Source organism: Halichoerus grypus, chromosome 1 (genome assembly GCF_964656455.1).
Source record: "Halichoerus grypus chromosome 1, mHalGry1.hap1.1, whole genome shotgun sequence".
In the NCBI taxonomy this organism is placed as follows: domain Eukaryota; kingdom Metazoa; phylum Chordata; class Mammalia; order Carnivora; family Phocidae; genus Halichoerus; species Halichoerus grypus.
Window position 1 is genome coordinate 210,105,994 of NC_135712.1, and position 19,050 is coordinate 210,125,043.

General features: G+C 44.8%; 1 protein-coding gene across 2 annotated transcripts; it reads left to right on the forward strand.

Moving 5' to 3' along the window:
* Window positions 1-1,330: 1,330 nt before the first annotated feature.
* On the forward strand, window positions 1,331-18,791 carry LOC118553339 (uncharacterized). Of its 2 annotated transcripts, XM_036120328.2 has the most exons (8): window positions 1,331-1,613; window positions 2,646-2,749; window positions 8,804-8,900; window positions 9,524-9,612; window positions 10,238-10,364; window positions 14,253-14,348; window positions 15,019-15,101; window positions 15,595-18,791. In XM_036120328.2, the coding sequence occupies exons 3-8, from the start codon at window positions 8,870-8,872 to the stop codon at window positions 16,375-16,377; spliced, it is 1,209 nt and encodes a 402-aa protein (XP_035976221.1). In that variant the 5' UTR covers window positions 1,331-1,613; window positions 2,646-2,749; window positions 8,804-8,869; the 3' UTR covers window positions 16,378-18,791. The 2 variants fall into 2 exon arrangements, with proteins under 2 accessions (XP_035976221.1, XP_077912068.1); XM_078055942.1 differs by lacking the exons at window positions 1,331-1,613; window positions 2,646-2,749; window positions 8,804-8,900 and having other exon boundaries at window positions 10,161-10,364.
* The last annotated feature ends 259 nt before the right edge of the window (window positions 18,792-19,050 follow it).

Sequence of the window (19,050 nt, forward strand, 5' to 3'; positions counted from 1 at the left end):
ATCACGGTTTATCCCTCTCCACCAGGAATTTAAATCTTTCCGCAAAACTGTTGAATCTCAGATCTGTACCTCTGAAACAAATAATGCAATATATGTTAAGAAAAAAAAAAAAAGAAGAAGGTAGCAGGAGGGGAAGAATGAAGGGGGGGAAATCGGAGGGGTAGACGAACCATGAGAGACAATGGACTCTGAAAAACAAACTGAGGGTTCTAGAGGGGAGGGGGGTGGGAGGATGGGTTAGCCTGGTGATGGGTACTGAGGAGGGCACGTTCTGCATGGAGCACTGGGTGTTATGCACAAACAATGAATCATGGAACACTACATCTAAAACTAATGATGTAATGTATGGGGATTAACATAACAATAATTTTTTTTTAAAGATTTTATTTATTTATTTGACAGACAGAGACAGCGAGAGAGGGAACACAAGCAGGGGGAGTGGGAGAGGGAGAAGCAGGCTTCCCGCCGAGCAGGGAGCCCGATGCGGGGCTCGATCCCAGGACCCTGGGACCATGACCTGAGCCGAAGGCAGACGCTTAACGACTGAGCCACCCAGGCGCCCCACAATAAAAAAATTTTTTAAAAAAATCTTTCCGTAGATCCAGATGCATGGGACAGTTTATCAGTTTCAGTTGTTGCTTGCCGACATCCCTCTTGGGCTTGAGCATATACATATGCATACATATACACCTATATCTAAAAGAATAGAGGAGGAAAGGATGTTTATCTCTGGGCAAAGGACTGGGAGACAGTGCTGGGAGTGAGGATATTTTACTGACTTTGTATCACTTTTTAAAGTTTTCCTATATGTGTATCTATGACCTAGTACCCTCCCTGTCCCGCCAAAATTCTTAAAAATAGCGTTAGATCAATAAGGCAAGTTGTAGAGCAATGTGCACATATAATCCATTTTTAAAGAAATTAAGACAGCAAACATGCACAAAAAATTGAAAGCCCTAAATATGGACACGTTCTTTAGGATTGTGTGAGCCTGTGTGAACGTGGAGAAAGGATTGTAGTTTCACGTGCATCCTGCTACTAGTGCAGTCTAGGGATACACGTAAAGCCCCGCCTCCAGCCCCGCCCCTGGAGCTGATTTCCTCCCACCGTCCCGCCCACCAAGCCTATTCCAGCCACACTCCAGCCCCTGGAATTGGTCTCCGCCCACCACACCTCCTCTTGACTACGACCCCGCTCACTGCCACGCCCCAGGTGTGGTCTCCGCCCACCTGCCCGCCCGCCGTCTCGCTGTTCCCGCCCACAGTCCCACCCACAGACCTGATCTCCGCCCGATGCCTGGCACCGCCCACAGCCCCGCCCCTAGGACTGGTCTCCGTCCCTGGTGCTGACCCAGGCCGGGGCCGTGGGGTCCTCACTAATTGAACTAGAAATCCTCGCCCGAGGCTGGGGTACGCGGCGGTCGACCTCGCCCGACCCCACCCAGAGCCCCTAAACGTCCCTCTCCACGGCGGCTCGACAGAAACCGGAACTGGGGCGCGAGGCGGCCAGCCCGAGACCGGAAGCGGAAGCGTGGGGCGGTGCCGTGGAAGGAGCCTCGGGTGGCTTGCTGCGTGGGGTGTGCGGTCTTCTCCGCGCGGGACCAGCTTCACGTGGTATGTTTGGCCTCGGGGCGAGGGGCCGGACTCGGTGCGCGGCGGGCAGTCCGGGGCTTCCGGTAGGCGCCCAGGGAGGGGCACGGGCCGCGGGCATTCCCGATCTCGGGCTCTGGCGTCCCCGCGCCCCTCCGTCCCCAGCCGGAGCCCCGTTTCCTCCCCTGGGCTGTTTCCTCAGGTCGGTCCGAAGCTGCTGTTCCTCCCAACTCTGGACGCCGCCGCCCCCACCCCACTCTGAGGGGTGATTTTGCCCCCCAGGGGACTTTGAGCAATGTCTGGAGGCATTGTTTTGGTTGTACAAATGGGGGTGTGGGGAGGCGCAACTAACATCTAGCGGGTGGAGGCCAGGGATGCTGCTCAGCATCCTACGGTGCACGGAACAGCCCCCCACAACGATGCATTATCAGTAGTGCCGGGGTCGGGAAATCCTGCTGTAGGGCCCCAAAATCTCTGAAGTCCTGAGTCAACCTTGGAAATTGTTTCCAAGTCAGCTGAGTCACTTATCCGCCCCCTAAGTGACAAGCCATGCTTAAAGTGGAGTCAGAGGGTGCCTCGGTGGCTCAGTTGGTTAAGCATCGGACTCTTGGTTTCTGCTTAGGTCATGATCTCAGGGTCCTGGGATCCTGCCACCTTCGGGCTCCTTGCTCAGCATGGAGTCTGCCTGAGATTCTTTCCCCCACTCTCTCTCCCCTTCTCCTCCTCCCCCCCTGCACTCTCTCCCTCTAAAATAAATAAATAAAATCTTTTTTAAAAATTAAAAAAAAGTAAAGCGTATGTAGTCACCATAAAATCTTTATCCAGCCAGATGAGTTCAGCAAGTCAAATGCACACACAGCATGACACTGCTTTCCTCCCACTTGGGGTGCAGATGGTTGGGTGGGAATCAGGTAAATCCAGTCACTGCCAACATTTGCACTTTAAGTAAATGGAGAAAAAAAAAAAAAAAGATGGATGGGGTGGTCTGTCTATCCAAGAACTATTACTCCCTATAAAAAGGCCTTAACAATCTTTGTGCCTTTTTTTTTTCCCCAGAAAAGAAAAGCATCTCTTGAGTCAAGTTTGTGTTAAAACCATCTTCAAGGTCCACCAGCCTCAGAGTCCACCAGCCTTACTGATCCGTGGATTTCTGTGACCAGGTGAGGACCCTGAGGAACTTGTAACAGGTTCCAGCATCCTCCACTGTGCAGAGGAGCTGTTAATGGGCTTCCCTGTGCTCAGGCTGTAAACACAAAGAGCCGCTAAGAGCGAGGGTATCTTAAGAAAAAATATTTGTATGTTTGATGGATTATGTTCAAAGCAAAGATACTGAGGTGAGTGTTGTTATGTGTGTGGAAATAAGGCAATAAGTACAGTTATATGCAAATAAGTACACATTAAGCAAATACGTAAATCACTAAGTGTGTGTTAACGGTAGAGAAATAGATTTTCTTGCATTCCATAATACTAAAAATTTCAGGATTTTATGTATAAGCATAAATACATAAAGTTTTTATATGTATATGTAGTATTACAAGTCATCCCAGTAAAGATTAGCAGGACTCCTCAGCAGCATTCCTCAGGCGCATTCAATTTGACTTCTAAAGCCCTGTAAATCCTCCTCAGAGATTCACAATAAAGGGACATCTGGGGGGAAAAAATGCTTTGAACTTTCTTTTAGTAACAGAAATATAGAATTGAATTGACCAGCAACCAGATGCATTTTGAAGAAGTGGATTTTTTTTTTCTTAATGAGATTTAAAATTATCTAGAGGAATATCCAACAACTTGTGTGTTGAAGGTAGGGCATTTGTTTCCACAAAGATTGTCCTCTCTACCTTGTCTTCTGGCAGGAATTAACTTTATTTCTTAAAACTTTTCTGAAATAATGGTCTGGTGATTCACATTACAGAGGATCCTGTTAAGTAGTCTTCTATTTAATTGTTGGGTTTTACTAATTACATGTATGTGTGTGTGTCCCATTTTCATTCTCGATTTCCTGTAATGTTTTGGAGGGGAATGTTTGTCATGCAATAGATATTCTTTGAGTGCACAGTTTATGGCGATCAACCCTTCTTGTTTATTTGAGAGTGAGAGGTTTACCAGGACACAGGACATTTAGTGTTCAAACCAGGACAGTTCTAGACAAACCAGGATGGCTCATCGTCTCTGTGAGGCAGCCCCTGGGCCAGATGGTAGAGACCTGGGAGAGCCAAACTGACCTTGTTCTGCCTCCATGGAACTTACATTCTAATAGGGAATTGTGATTTTATTTATTTTTTTAAAGATTTTATTTATTAGAGAGAGCACGATCAGGGTGAGGGTCAGAGGGAGAAGCAGACTCCCCACTGAGCAGGGAGCCCTATATGGGACTCGATCCCAGGACTCCAGGATCATGACCTGAGCCGAAGACAGATGCTTAACTGACTGAGCCACCCAGGCGCCCAAGAATTGTGATTTTAAACACCTAATGACAGGAGTGATGTGGGAGCTTGGCACAGAGAACTCAGTCGAGGGAACAGGGAAGCCTTCTTGAGAAGGGCTGATATTTACCTTAAGAGCTGAGGTTGGGGTCAGATTTAGCTAGCTATAGAGTTGCCGGAGCAAGGGTGTGGGATTATTTTCAAGAGAGCATTTCAGGCAAAGGGAGCTGCATGACGACAACCCCTGAAGCAGGAGAGAGCCTTGTGTGCTCCATGAGCTGGGAAGACAGGAATGGCTGAGCTGAGACAGCAAAGTGGGGCGCGCAGAGCAGGGCAGGCCGGACCAGGTCAGGTCTTAGATTGGACTCTGTTCTAGGACCGGTGGAGAGACATGGTAGCGATGTGAGCACTGGGAGGATGTGATTCACATTTGGTCTATGTGCGTGGGTTAAAATGGACTTCAGGATTCAGAAGGAAGATTTAAGAGGCAAGACTGGGGGTGGTAGGAGGAAGTTTAGGGATAAGATAATGGTTCCCTAAGCCCGGATGGTGGTTGTGGAATAGGAAAGAAGTGCGAAGAGGAGACCCGGGAGTTTAGAACTGAGAAAATATAACGATGCTTTCATTCATGCTTGTATTTGCCAGATGGTACCGGGCCCTTCTCTGCCCCCAGCTCCTGTCCATGTGAACCTGCAGGCCTCCCCCCACACCCAGGCCCACGCTTTCATCCTGCTTTGCCACTCACAGGCCCCCTCCTCTGCATCCTGGAAGAAGTCAGGCCTGAGTGTGTCCACGGCTGCCCTGTCTCCTGCGGGAGCCACAAGGCACGTGTAGCTATTGCAAAGAAACCAATGAGAAATATGATCAAAATTTCATTGCTTTCAGTCCTCCTGGCCACGTTTCAAGTGCTCAGTAGCCACATGTGGCTTGTGGCTGCCAGTTGGACAGAGCAGTTAGAGGACATCTCTGTCATCCCTGGCAGTTCTCCTGGGCAGCACTGGTATAGGGTGGCCCATCCTCTCTGACCTTCCAGCACTGACATGCATCCGGGTGCAGGAGTCACTGAATCTCTAAACTGAGCACAGACCCCTCTGCCCTCCTATGAGATTTCACCTGCCAGAAGACCTTGATGGGGACCTTGGGGCCTGAAAGTGCCGCAGGCACCTTCTCAGCCTGCTTTTCCTCTGGGGGCTCCGGGAGTGGCTGGGTCCCAGCCCTCTCACTGCTCAGCTCAGTGACTGGGCTCTTCCTAACTGCAGATTGGGTCCCTGGTGGGGAGAAAGGAGACATCCTCCACCTGCAGAAGGGAAGGAGGCTCCATGGCAGTTGTCTGGGTCTGCTGGACTCACTCCAGGCCTCAGGGAAGGTTGGATGGGAGAGGCTGTACTCCTTTCCTGTCGCTGCTGTAACAAATTACCAGAGACTCAGTGGCTTAAAGCAACGCAGATTTCTTCTCCTGCCACTCTGGAATGCAGAAATCCTCAATGGTCGGCAGGGCTGCATTCCTTCCAGAGGCTCTAGGGGAAACTCCTTGTCCGTGTCTTTTCCATCTCGTAGAGGCCACCTGCCTTCCTTCGCTTGTGGCTTCTGCCTCCATCCTCAGAGCCAGTGGGTAGCATCTTCAAATCTCTCTCTCTCTCTCTGACTCCTGCTTTCATCATCACAGCTCCTTCTCTGACCTGACCTTCTTACCTCCCTCTTGTAAAGACTCTTGTGATGACATTGGGCTCACCCGGATAATCCTGGATACTCTCTCCATCTCAGGAGGCTTACCTTAACCACAGCTACACAGTCAATCCCTTGTGTATGGAAGCTCACACATTCACAGGTTCGGAGGAGTAGAATCTGGACACCTTTGGGGCAGGGGCATTAATCTGTCTCCACACAGGCCCAGGAGGCAAAGATGCCCTGAACTCGTTCTCTCCACCTGGCCCAAACTCTTAGTGTCCCACGTTCCCCTCCCTGCTCACACTCACACCCTTTATTGCATTTATCTGTTGGGTGCCAGGACGGCCCACATAGAGACCTCAAGAAGCTGGTTCTGTGGAGTTATATTTGATTCCCTAACTCCAGGGAAAGGAGGCCATTCATTCCCTTTTTATAAAAAGGAAACACTCCATAGACACTGCTTTGAACCTTCATTTTTTTTTTTTTCACTTAAATTTATTGGAGATAAGAATCCCTATCAATACCTAGAGATCACCTCTTTCTTTTCTGGCTGCGAGTTTCTTCATTCTGTGGATATTCCCTAGTTTATTGACCTAATTCCCTATTGATGGTCAGTATTGTTTCCAGGTCTTTGATATTCTAACTAAGGCCAGGGTGAATCATTGCACCCTTGTCCTTTAGTATTTGTGTCCTTGTCCTTTAGTATTTGTGTATCCTTGAGGTAGGTTCCTAGAAGTGTGATTGGCAGGGAAGGCGTAAATGTTGCTGTGTTTTGCTTGAAGTTGGCAACTTTCCTTCCATAGGAATTATGCCCCAGCAGTGTATGACCGTGCCCTTCCAGACAGGCTTGCCAAGAGGAGATGTGGCCCACCAGGCCCTTGTTGATCTGACAGATAAAAAAATGGTATCAGTGTAGTTGCAGTGTGCGTCTCTGTTATTATGAACAAGATCACTGGTGGTTCTACCAAGAGTCGTGTCCTTGAAATGGTGGTGGTGGAAACCAGAGTGTCCTGGGCTGAGGAGGGGCTGGGATGTGGGGAAATGAGAGAGCGAGACCCTTTGCCTGTGATCAGAGAGAGGGGCTGGGTAGTAACAGAGAGAAAACTGCTCTTAAGATGGATTTATTTCACGTGGCGCCTGGGCGGCTCGGTCACTGAGCATCTGCTTTCGGCTCAGGTCATTATCCCAGGATCCTGGGATCGAGCCCCGCATCGGGCTCCCTGCTCAGCGGGTAGCCTGCTTCTCCCTCTCCCACTCCCCCTGCTTGTGTTCCCTCTCTCTCTGTCAAATAAATAAATAAAATCTTAAAAAAAAAAAAAAAAAGATTTATTTCACTACTGAAAAACACTTCCTTGGGTTTCCACGGTGTAAGAAAGGGCCCGGTAGAGCGGGCGAGCTGGACAGGAGGGACAGGCAAGACAGGCGATTGTGCGCAGCTCCTGAACGGGCAGGCGGGACAGAGCACAGAACAGAGCCGCAGAGCCGGGCCTGACACAGAAGGGGGGCAGCTCCGGGTTTGGAACAGGAGGGAGGGCGGGAACCATGGTGCGCATGGCCGTTTGGGGGGCAGCGCGGGCAGGTAGATTCCTTCTCATGAAGATTGCTCTGAGAAGTAGGAGGCGGGACCAGCTGCCAAAAGCGAGGGTGTGTTTATTATCTGTTGCCCCCTAACAGATTGTCCCAAACCTCGGTGACTGAAGACAATAATAATCATGTGTCATCTCTCATGGTTTTTGTGGCTCAGGAACTCAGGGCAGCTTAGCTAGAAGGTTCTGGCTCAGGCACTTTGATGAGCTCCTAGCGGGATATCAGCTGGGGCTGCAGGGATCTGAAGTCTTGCCTGGTGCTGAGGGTTCACTGCCAAGGCGGTGACTCCCAGGCCGGCACACCGGTGCTGCTGTTGGAGGGAGCCCTCGGTTCCTCTCCACGTCACCGCCGAGGTACTCTTGTCACGCGGGTCAGCCTGATGCAGGTGGGTGTCCACACGAGGAGGCTTCAGTCATCGAGGGCCATTTAGGAAGCGGGTTACCATGGAGGGAAGAGGGGAGGGCGTGTGGGTGTAAAGAGGTGAGAACAGGTGGATGGGTAGGGAGCCGCACTGACTTACGGGATGGCCTGCGGGGTCAAGGGCTCTGCACGTTGGTGACCGCGTTTCCCTAGAGGTGGCCGCATTACAGCTCTACCCCGGCGCTGCCACTGGGCGGGCGTGAAGGTGGGGCGGAGAGATGAGGAAGCATGCCAGCGAGGGGTCGTGAAATCCAAGCTGGGGAAGCATGAAGTGAGAACAGGGAGTGCCTGAGGAGGCAGGAGAGCGGCTGGACTGAGTCCTTTGTGTGGTTGAGAACAACTGAGTGGACAAGGATGAGGTTTGGGAGGCTGGGTTCAGAGAGACATTTCCGAGCTGTTGTTCTAGATGGTAGAACAGGGTCAGGTGATGACGGAGTCTAGGGTGGTGCTGATGGAAGGTGCGGCCAACGTGGATGGGGACCAGCTCGTAACAGTGAGGGTCATCCTCACGCCCTCTGATATTATCCGAGGGCAGTGGGACTGGAGATGGAAAGACTCATGGGAGGCAGGCGCCAGCGTCTATTTGGTAAAGGGGTCGTAGCTGGGAATGTGTGACAACCGCTTGGATGGGAAGGATGTGCCCTGAGACTCGGTGAAGCTGAGGATTTAAATGGGGGTGACACAGGCTTGTGCTGGTTGTTCCAGTTAGGACAGAAGAGGACAAGTTTTTCACATGCCCTCCGTTCATCACATGCTAGTAAGCAAAGTAAAGACCCAGGATTGGAGACCCCACTTGCATTTAAAGGAGGACACGGGGGCGCCTGGGTGGCTCAGTCGTTAAGCGTCTGCCTTCGGCTCAGGTCATGATCCCAGGGTCCTGGGATCGAGCCCCGCATCGGGCTCCCTGCTCCTCGGGAAGCCTGCTTCTCCCTCTCCCACTCCCCCTGCTTGTGTTCCCTCTCTCGCTGTGTCTCTCTCTGTCAAATAAATAAATAAAATCTTTAAAAAAAAAAAAAATAAAGGAGGACACGGTGGGCAGGCTGAGACCCGTTCATCCTCAGTAGCCTGGAGAGGGAGAAAGGCTGTGAAACCTTCCTGTTTTCCCATTTCTTCCAGAGCCTGGCCTGCGTGCACTGTGGGGACGAGAGGAGGAGTGTCCGGGTTCTCTGTCTGAGTCACAGGATGGCGGCCATGGTTCTGTCCCCCACTTGCGGTAAGTTGGGGGGCCCTCAAAATCCAAGCGTTAAAGGCCCCTGCACCACAGAGCAGGAAAGGAGGGGCTGAGCAGGGAGGCGGGAGTAGAGCCCTGAATGCCCGGGGGTCACCAGGACCCCATGTGGTTCTTGGGATTTGGGGTGTTGGTGGTTTGAGTGTGTCTGTGGAGGTCTCACCTGTGTCGTGAATGTGGGAGAGCCTTTGAATTTACCTCAAATTCTTTCTATAAACTTGATAAAATAACAGTGCTGTCCCTTGAACTTCAATTTCCTCATCTGTGAAATAGGAATTATCATCTTTTCCTCCAGCGCAGTAAGAGCCTTGGCCCTGTTTTCTGGCCCTGGTGAGACAGGGCTCTGCTCTGTTGTCCTGTGAAAGGTGTGTGTGTGTGTGTGTGTGTGTGTGTGTGTGTGTGTGTGTGTGTGTGTGTGTGAGAGTGACAGGGCTCTGCTCTGTTGTCCTGTGAAAGGTGTGTGTGTGTGTGTGTGTGTGTGTGTGTGTGTGTGTGTGTGTGTGTGTGTTGGGGTATGGTCAATTACAGGTAGGTGAGGAAGCCTCCAAACTGGTGAGTGCTAGAATATAGAGCAATCCTGGACTCTTCCCGACTCTTTTCTTCTCCAGCTCAGTCTTCCCTGTACTCAGCCTCTCCTCAAAAAGGATGCACAGAGGAGGAAGGGTTGGTTCATGGCTTCCTGACAAGCTGGTTACCGGTGAGTCACATATTCCTCTTTCCAAATCATTAGTCCTTTGATCAGCAGTTGGATTTGCTATTTCTCAATGACCTGGAGCCCCACAGCCAAACCAGGTCTCAGCCAGCGCAGGGTCTCCGGGCATCTCGTAGGGGCCGAGGGGCTGCCCAGCCAGCAGCGGTGTTTGTCAACATTTTCTACATGGCGGAGCTTCCTCCAGGGTCACTGGCTACGTCATGTTCCACTGAGAGTTTTAAGGGCAAGGTAACTCAGGTGTCCTAGACTCAAGTAATTGATGATGGCTGTGGGGCAATCACTCATTCATTTACCAAGTATTTCTCTGACATCTGCCATGTCCCCGGCCTATGCTCAGCCCTGAGATCAAGGGAAATAAGACTGCAGGACTCCACGGTCTCACTGGAATAAGGGACTCACCTACGTGTTAGAGGTACATTTCACCTTGGGAGTGGGCGTCAGTAGGCAGGAGAGGAGCCCTGCAGGCTGAGCCCAGGGGCAGTGGAGAGCAGAGCTCAGAACCCTGCCCGTACATCTTGTGCTTGGGGTTCCAGCCTATTTCTACTCCTGTCCTTCTGTCAACTTGGTGGGGGTGGTCCTTGGCTAAGCCATGATGCTTGTGACGGCTCAGGACTTGGTGACCTTCGAGGATGTGGCCGTGGAGTTCACGCAGGAGGAGTGGGCACTGCTGGACCCTTCTCAAAGAACACTGTACAGAGACGTGATGCGGGAGAACTGCAGGAACCTGGCATCGCTGGGTAAGCCCCACCTCAGCCCTGCATGTCTTGAATGACTCAGGTGTGTGAGTCATACCTAATTTCTTAGGTATGATAAAGCAAAAAAAGAAAATTTTTTCTTTTTTTGCTTTATCATACCTAAGAAATTATTGCCAGATCCACCAAGGCTGTGAACATTTACCCCTATGTTTTCTTCCAAGAATTTTTCTAGTTTCTCTTCAGTTAAGTCTTTGGTCCTTTTTCAGTTAATTTGCCATATGTCTGGGAGAAAGTACCAGTTTCATTCTTTTGCATGTGTTTACCCAGTTGCCCAGCATTTCTGTAGGAGACTGTTCTTTCCCCATTGAACTGTTTTTACTCCCATGTCAAAAATTGACCTCAGACGTATGAGTTTAAATTCACTCAGTCCTATTCCATTGATCTCTGTGTCTATCCTTGTGCCAGTACTGCAGGGTGTCCGTTACTCTGGCTTTGACGTAAGTTTTGATGTCAGGAAGTGTGAGAGTTCCTATTTTGTTCTTTTTCAAGACTCTTTTGTCTATTTGGGATCCTTTGCAAATCCATATGAATTTGAGGCTCGGGTGTGTCCATTTCTGCAAGTAAATGCTGTTGGAGTTTTGGTAATGATTACACTGAAACTGTAGATCGCTTTGGCTAATACTGTCACCTTAGCAATATTAAGTTTTCCAATACACATCTTTCTGTTACTAATTTTTTATTTGATTCTATTATATTCAGAGAAAATACTTTGTATGATTTCACTGTTTTTAAATTTATTCAGGCTCATTTTATGGCCTAACATGATCTGTCTGTTCTGGAGAATGTTCCATGTGCACTTGAGATGAATGTGTATTCTGTTGTGAAGCGGAGTATTTTATATGTCTGTTAGGTCTAGTTAGTTTGTAGGGTTGTTTAAGTACTCTTTTTCCTTGTTAACCTTCTAACTAGTTGTTCTACCCATTGTTCAAAGTGGGGTGTTCCAAGTCTGCAACTATTGTAGAACTCTCTATTTCTTTCTCCCTTCAATTCTGTCAGTTTGAAATTTAATATTGTAGAATTCTGTTGTTATTGGTCTGTAATTGTTACATCTTCTGGATGAATTGACCTTTTTATCATTAAATAGTATCTTTGTGTCTCGTAACAGTTTTTGTCTTAAAGTCTGTTTTGCCTGAAGTTAACGTAGCTACATTCTCTTTTGGCTTCTCTTTGCATGGAATATATTTTTCTATCTGTTGACTTTCAACCTCTTAGTGTGTTTAGATGTAAATTGAGTAATGTAATTGAATAATGTAAATTGAATCTTTTACGGATAGCATATAATTGGATATTTCTTACCTATTCTGCCAAAATCTGCCTTATAATTGGACAGATTAATCCATTTACATTTAAGGTAATTACTGATAAAGACCCACGTAGATCATCTTGCTATTTTCTACATGTCCTATACCATTTTTGTTCCTCAGTTCTTTCATTGTTATTTTTGTATTAGATGTTTCCTAAGGGACCATTTTGATTCCCTCTCATTTCTTTTTGTTTTTCTTATTTTTTTTTTTTTAATGATTGTCCTGGGGATTATGATTAACATTTTAACTTACAGCAATCTATTTTGATTTAGTACCAATTTTGTTTCAATAGCATACGAAATTTTTGCTCTTGTATAGGTGCGCACACAGACACCCCTTTATATTGCTTTGTCATCAATTACATCTTTATACCTTGTGGGCCCATTAACATAGATTCATAATTATTGGTTTAGGCATTCCTCTTGTAAGTCATATAAGAAAAAGAGGAGAATTTCAAGCCAAAAATATAATTATTATTGGCTTATATATTTTCATTTGTCAGGTTCTTTATTTCTTTGTGTGGATTTGAGTTAATAACCATTATCCTTTCATTTCAGTCTGAAAGTCTCCCATTAGCATTTCTTGTAGGACAGATATGCTAGTGATTTCTGTGTCTCTCAGTTTAGCCTACTTGAGGTTTCTTAAGCTTCTTGGTTGTGTACATTTGTGTCTTTCGTCAGTTTTTTGGAAGGTTTTGGCCATTATTTCTTCAAATATTCTTTCTACCTCATTCTCTTCTCCACTTAAGGAACTCCCATGATATGTGTGTTGGTAAGTTGGATGGTATCCCACAGGTCTTTAGGGCTCTGTTCATATTTTTTTCATTCTTTTTTTCTTTCTGTTCTTCCAGTGAGGTGTAATATAAATTGTCCTGTCTTCATGCTTATTGATTCTTTCTTCTGCCTGCTCACATATGCTGTTGGACACCTCTTCTGACTTTTTCATATCAGTTTTTGTACTTTTCAACTCCAAAATTTCTATGTAGTTTCTTTTTGTAATTTCTATTTCTTTAACATGTATTCTATTTCATGAGAATTCATCCTTATGGTTTCCTTTATTCTTTATACACAGTTTTCTTTTGGTCTTTAATGTACTTTAAAATAGTTGATTTAAATTCTTTGACTAGAAGTCTGGTGGTTGGGCTTCCTCAGGGAGGAATTTTTTTTTTCTGTAATGGGCCACACTTTTGTTTCTTTGCCTGCCTCAAAATTTTGTTGTTGAAAAATGGACATTTGGAATGTTATTATATGGCAATTCTGGAATCGGATTTTTCCCCATCACCAAAATCTGTTGTTGTTGCTTGTCGTATGTATGTTTAATGATACTCCTGAACTAATTTTGTAATGTCTGTATTTGTCATGTGTGGTCCCTGAAGACTTATGTTAACCTCATGGTTAGCTAGTAGTTTGTCAGAGATTTTCTTGAAGGCCTCAAACAAAAAGTAAAAAACCTGTGGTCTCTGCAGATGTGTTCTGTGTGTGTGTATAGGGACATACCTTCAAAATCAGCAGGCAGTTTACAACTCTGCCATAATTTTCACTTTCTTTTCTGAGCATGTGCCCAATCCTGGCCTTCTTAGATTCAAAGAAATGGGAGGGAAACTTTTAAAAATTCCCCAAAACATTTTATTCCTCACTTTCCTCCCAAGCTCCTTGGTTAGTCTTTTGTTTTCCTGTACTGTTTCATAGGCCTCAGGCAGTGTGACTAATATATTTGCCTTGAAATGTATTCAGCACATGCCCCCTGAGTCCCCAGCACAGCCCGCAGAGAGTTTGAGATTAGATAAAGGCAAGCCCTTTGAGTCAAACCTTCAGAAAGATCAAAACAACCAACCACAGAATTTTGAGAATAAGGTCCATCCTGCTCCCTCTGCTAGTAGGAATGTGGGCTGTGATCTTCAAGGTCACAGCCAAAGCAGGGAATAGAGGATGAGACAAGGGTTAGTGAAAATGTCAGCTGGTTGTTGTTCTTGATTAAACATTTTCCAAGTTGCTGTAAACTTTTGATAAGTTTCCAAAGTTCTGATAAAGCTGATTCTAATGGTTTTCCCCACTTTATTCACTGTTTTTGTAGAGTTATGGACTTCTGGTTCAGTATCCCTCAGTTTTCACTGTTGTTACTTCTCACCGGTCTTTCTGAAGCACTTCTGAGTCCCTGGGTCTATGCTGGGTTTAGGAATACAGTGTATTCATCATACAGTGATGAATGAGACAGACGTGGTCCCCACCCTCCTGGAGCTTTCTGTCTGATGCCATCCCTGTGAACTGAATAGCTGTTCCTTACCCTGACTTTATATTCTCCATGGTTAAAAGCTTTAGAGCTTCTGAAGTATGTATGTAAACTTGGACATGAACTTTGGGACTGTTTATGTCCTGTCACCTGGATATTGAGTGTGCTTGAATTTTGGTTTCTTGGGAGTTACTATATTCATTACAATTTATGTGTAGTTATTCCACTGCTGCAAAAGTCGTACTTGATCATCTTCAGAATCGTTGGCTCCAGTTTCACGGGGTTGCTTGTCACCTGTACAGTAACCCAACGCCGTGTGTCTTGTCTCCATGAATAGGGTATCATATTGGTAAACCCAGTCTGATCTGCCATTTGGAGCAAGAAGACAAAGTGATGACAGAGGAGCGAGGAATTCTTCCAGGCACCTGTCCAGGTGAGCACCAGGTGGACAGGTGGATATGAGTCTTTTTGAGGAATAGCTCTGGCCAGTGATTTGGGGCATGGGAGTATTACATTTAGGAAATGTCCAACAGGGAAGTTTGTACAACATACTCTTCTCTGACCAAGATGGCCAAGAACGTTGGGTATGAGCTTCCTTGTGTACGTTCTTTCTTTCCTTTTTACCTTTCTCTTCAACATCTCATAGGTTACCTTGGAGTCAGATGGGGAAAAAAAAGACATACCTCTTTTCCTTCTTTTTTTTAACTGAAGTGTAGTTACATACAGTGTTACATTAGTTTCAGGTGTACAGTGTAGTGACTTGACAAGTTTATAAGTTATACTCTGCTTACCACAAGTGTAGCTACCATCTGTCACCATACAATGCTATAATAGTCCTTTTCCTTTTTAAGTAAATCTCATATGAACACTTAGTCCAGTGCCTTCCTACTTTGCATTCCTGATAATCCCTTCTTCTGTAAATCTCTGATCAGTCTTAATCCTTCAAAACCACTTTTTAAATATCTATAGTTTTCATACTCTTATCCCTTGCATGGCAAACCTCCTCAAAAATGCTGATCCCTCAGAGTCTGTGTTTACTCATGTGTGCACTTTACTATTTCTTTTCTCCATCAACTTAAATTTCTTTTTTTTTTTTTTTCCAGATTTGGAGACTGTACTTAAAGCCAAATGGTTAACTCCTAAGAAGCATGATTTTAGAAAAGAACATTCCAATGGTATAAAAGCGGTAAGACTAACATGGCTGATTTCTGGTTTTTCACAGTAGGAGAATAAGTTAGGAAAGTCACAAAGTAAACAGAGTCATTAAAGGAAAGTCATTTACACAATATGAAATTGTGTCTCTGGAGAGATACTGTGAAAAGTTGTGAATTTGGAGAAAACTATAAGTTAGCTCCAAACTTGTTTCTTCACTGGGAGTTTCCACAAGTAAATATTTCCTTAAATGTGACTAAGATATTGACTGTTGAAATACAAAGTGGTTTACCAGAGTTTATCAGAAGATGTTCTATGAATATGATAAGGACTTGTGGCAAAGCATCCATCTTTTTTAACTTCTAAGAGCTCAGACTGGGCAGAAGCCATATACAAGCACTGAAAATAGCCAAAACATCAATTGTAATAATGTAACAGAATTCCTGGGAAAGAGTTCATATGCATAAAATTAATTGAATATTAAAAATACTATAAATTATAGTTATCATTCATCTCTTAATCAACAGGAAAGAAATCATCTTGGAGTGAAACTCAACGAATGTAATCAGTGCTTTAAAGTCTTCAGCACAAAATCTAACCTCACTCAGCACAAGAGAATTCATACTGGAGAAAAACCCTATGACTGTAATCAGTGTGGCAAATCCTTTAGCAGTAGATCTTACCTTACTATTCATAAGAGAATACATAATGGGGAGAAACCCTATGAATGCAATGACTGTGGGAAAGCCTTCAATGATCCCTCATCCCTTAGACTGCACGTGAGAATTCACACTGGAGAAAAACCCTATGAATGTAATCAGTGTTTTCATGTTTTTCGCACTAGTTGTAACCTCAAAAGCCACAAGAGAATTCATACGAGAGAGAATCACCATGAATGTAATCAGTGTGGCAAGGCCTTCAGCACGAGGTCCTCCCTTACTGGGCACAATAGTATTCATACAGGGGAGAAACCTTATGAGTGCCACGATTGTGGGAAAGCCTTTAGGAAGAGCTCATATCTGACACAGCACATGAGAACTCATACTGGAGAAAAACCCTACGAGTGTAATCAGTGTGGAAAATCCTTCAGCAGTAGCTTTTCTCTTACTGTGCACAAGAGAATTCATACTGGAGAGAAACCCTATGAATGCAGTAACTGTGGGAAAGCATTTAATAATCTCTCAGCTGTTAAGAAACACGTGAGAACTCACACTGGAGAAAAACCCTACGAATGTAATCATTGTGGAAAATCTTTCACCACTAACTCTTACCTTTCTGTGCACAAGAGAATTCATAATAGGTGGATATGAATACAATAACTAGGAAAGCAGTCATTGATTTCTTAATTCTCAGACAACTGATGGTAACTCACTGGATGTATGAGTTATCTGTTGCTCCATAACAAATTTCCCTCCAAACCATAGTGGCTTCAGACAACGTACATTAATTATCTCACAGTTTCTGTAGGTCAGGAATTTGGAAGCGGCTTAGCTGTGTAGTTCTGGCTCAGGATCTGTCATGAAGTGAGGTCAAGAAGTCAGTTGGAGCAACACTCATCTGAGGCTTTACTGCTGAAGAATCTACTTCCAAAGTGGATCACTCACATGTCTGGCAGGTTAATGCCAGTTGTTGGCAGGGAACCTTCGTTACCTCACTCTCCACAGGGCTAAGTATCTTTATGATGTAGCAGCAGGTTCCTCCCAAAGCATTTGATCTGTGGGAGAGCTAACGCACAAGCCACATTGTCTTTTTCAACCTAGCCTCAGAAGGACATATGATCACTTCTTCCAGACTGTATTGCTCACACAATGTGGAAAGAAACTACACAGGGTGTGTAGAGTAGGAGACAGATCGTAAGGAACCATCTGAGAAGCTTGCCATTCTCATTCTTTCAGTCTATTCTATATGAAGGAGCCTTCGCCAACTCATGTTAATTCACTCTGGAGAGAAACCGCAAGCGTGCAATCTTTGTGGTAAGCTTTCAACTCAGACTCACCCTAACGTGCACAAAAGATTACTTCCGGGGAGAAACCTGAGGAATGCAGTAGCTGTAGGAAAGCCTTCGTGATATTTCTAGGGAGTCACATGACAGTTCACACTGAGGAGAAAACCTTATGAATATCATCAGAGTGCAAAAGCCTTCAGGGACACCCATCCCTGAGAGGACATGTAAGAAATCACTACAGAGGAATATTCATAGAAAGAAGGTGGAAAACCCTTCAGCACAAGTGTTCGCATTACTGAGCAAAAGATGGGGAGATAATCTGAACACAATTGCTGTGGGAAAGCCTTGAATGTTCTCTCAGTTTCTAAGAAGCATGAGGATTTATCCCGGAGAGAAGGTCCTGTTGAATGTCATCGGTCCCGGAAAGTCATTTTTCCACATTCCTTAGGAAACTGAGAATTCACTGCAGACACTCGTGAATATAAAGACTGAGGGAATGCCTTGAATAATACCTCGTACAGTAGGAAAAATACGAAGTTTTCTCTGGATGCAAAACTTGTCAGTGTATTAATTTGGAAAAATCTTGCAGTGATTCTTTGTTGATTTGTGAGAACTTACATTGGAGGCAGACCCTAGAGAGTAGTCAGTATGAGGATGCCTCAGCTCTTTACTGAGTGGCCACAAAATAAACTAGGAACCGAAAGAATAAATAGTGAGTGTGGGATTACCTTTATCAATGTCTCATCCTAAGATTGGGCCACTAGTACGTTAGTTTTCAGTCTTTTTGTTTTAGTATAAACACATATCTATAGCCGTACCCAAAAATAAACCTTAAGTTATGTCCCATAGTTTTGTATGTAATATGTTTGCTGTAATTTACTCTTTTAAAATGTCAGTACGTAGCATATCCAGAAAGGCATTTCTGAATATCTCCTGAGTGAATTTGTTTATCGTAGTGGAAACTAGATTCTATTTACAATATACTTTTTCTAGTTTAATGGCATCTTTGTCAGGTAAGTGGAGTTTATGATGCTGATTCTTTTTTATCTTTCTACCCTAGTATGGCATTTTGTTCAGCTTCTTTCCCAATGTCCATTCTCCCCTACTTATTTCCTTTTTAAAAATGTTTTTGTTGTTGTTCAAGTTGTCAATGAGTAGGATTGAAAATACTCAATCTGCAAGGCTTCTTTGAAGCTCAGAGGGCTATTGCCTTACTCTGCTGACCATGAGAAGTAGGTAGAAGTCCCTGGGGAGAAGAACATCATCTGGCTTGTTTGCCTCACCTATATCCTGTTCGTCTTACCCATTCTTTCTCTTGAAAGTGGACTCAAGGCCAAGAGTTGGAAGAGCTCTGTTTTGATCATGATGACAGAAACCATAGGGCAGCAAAAAATCACAATGATATGGGCTCCCCCAAAACTTCTGATTGGTGGAATCAGCTCTGGACTGCTTGTTCCCAGACTTGTCCTATATGATTAAAAGTAACCTTTAACTGGTTGAAGCCAAAGTCTTTTTTTTTTTTTTTTTTGGTTTGTTTTTGAGGTGGTAGTCTGTTCATGTCCAGCTGAATGCAATATCTAACTAGTAAACCTATTTGTTGGTCACATTTTATAAGTGTTTCATGTTTCTTTGAAAATAATGTATATTCTCTAAGTTTTAGATGTGGAGTATATGCCCATTAACTCAGCTAATTGTGTTTTCAGATATAGTATGTACATTGAGATTTTTGTCCTCAAATTTATTTAGTGGTAGATATGTATTAAAGTCTTCTGCTATGGATATGGATTCACACTTTTTTTGTCATTTCTGTCATCTTTTTCTTTATATATTTTGATGTATAAGTACATTCAGGATTAGGTTTTTTTTTCTTGTGAATTGTTCCTTTTTATGTTGGGATCATTTTTTTATAGTGGATTATTTCAATACATTAATAAATGACTAAACATTTACATAGCCCTTCCTATAGATGAGGCACTCTTCTGAATGCCTTATGGATATTATTGAGTACTCAATATAAGCTTAAGGAAGTATGTACTAT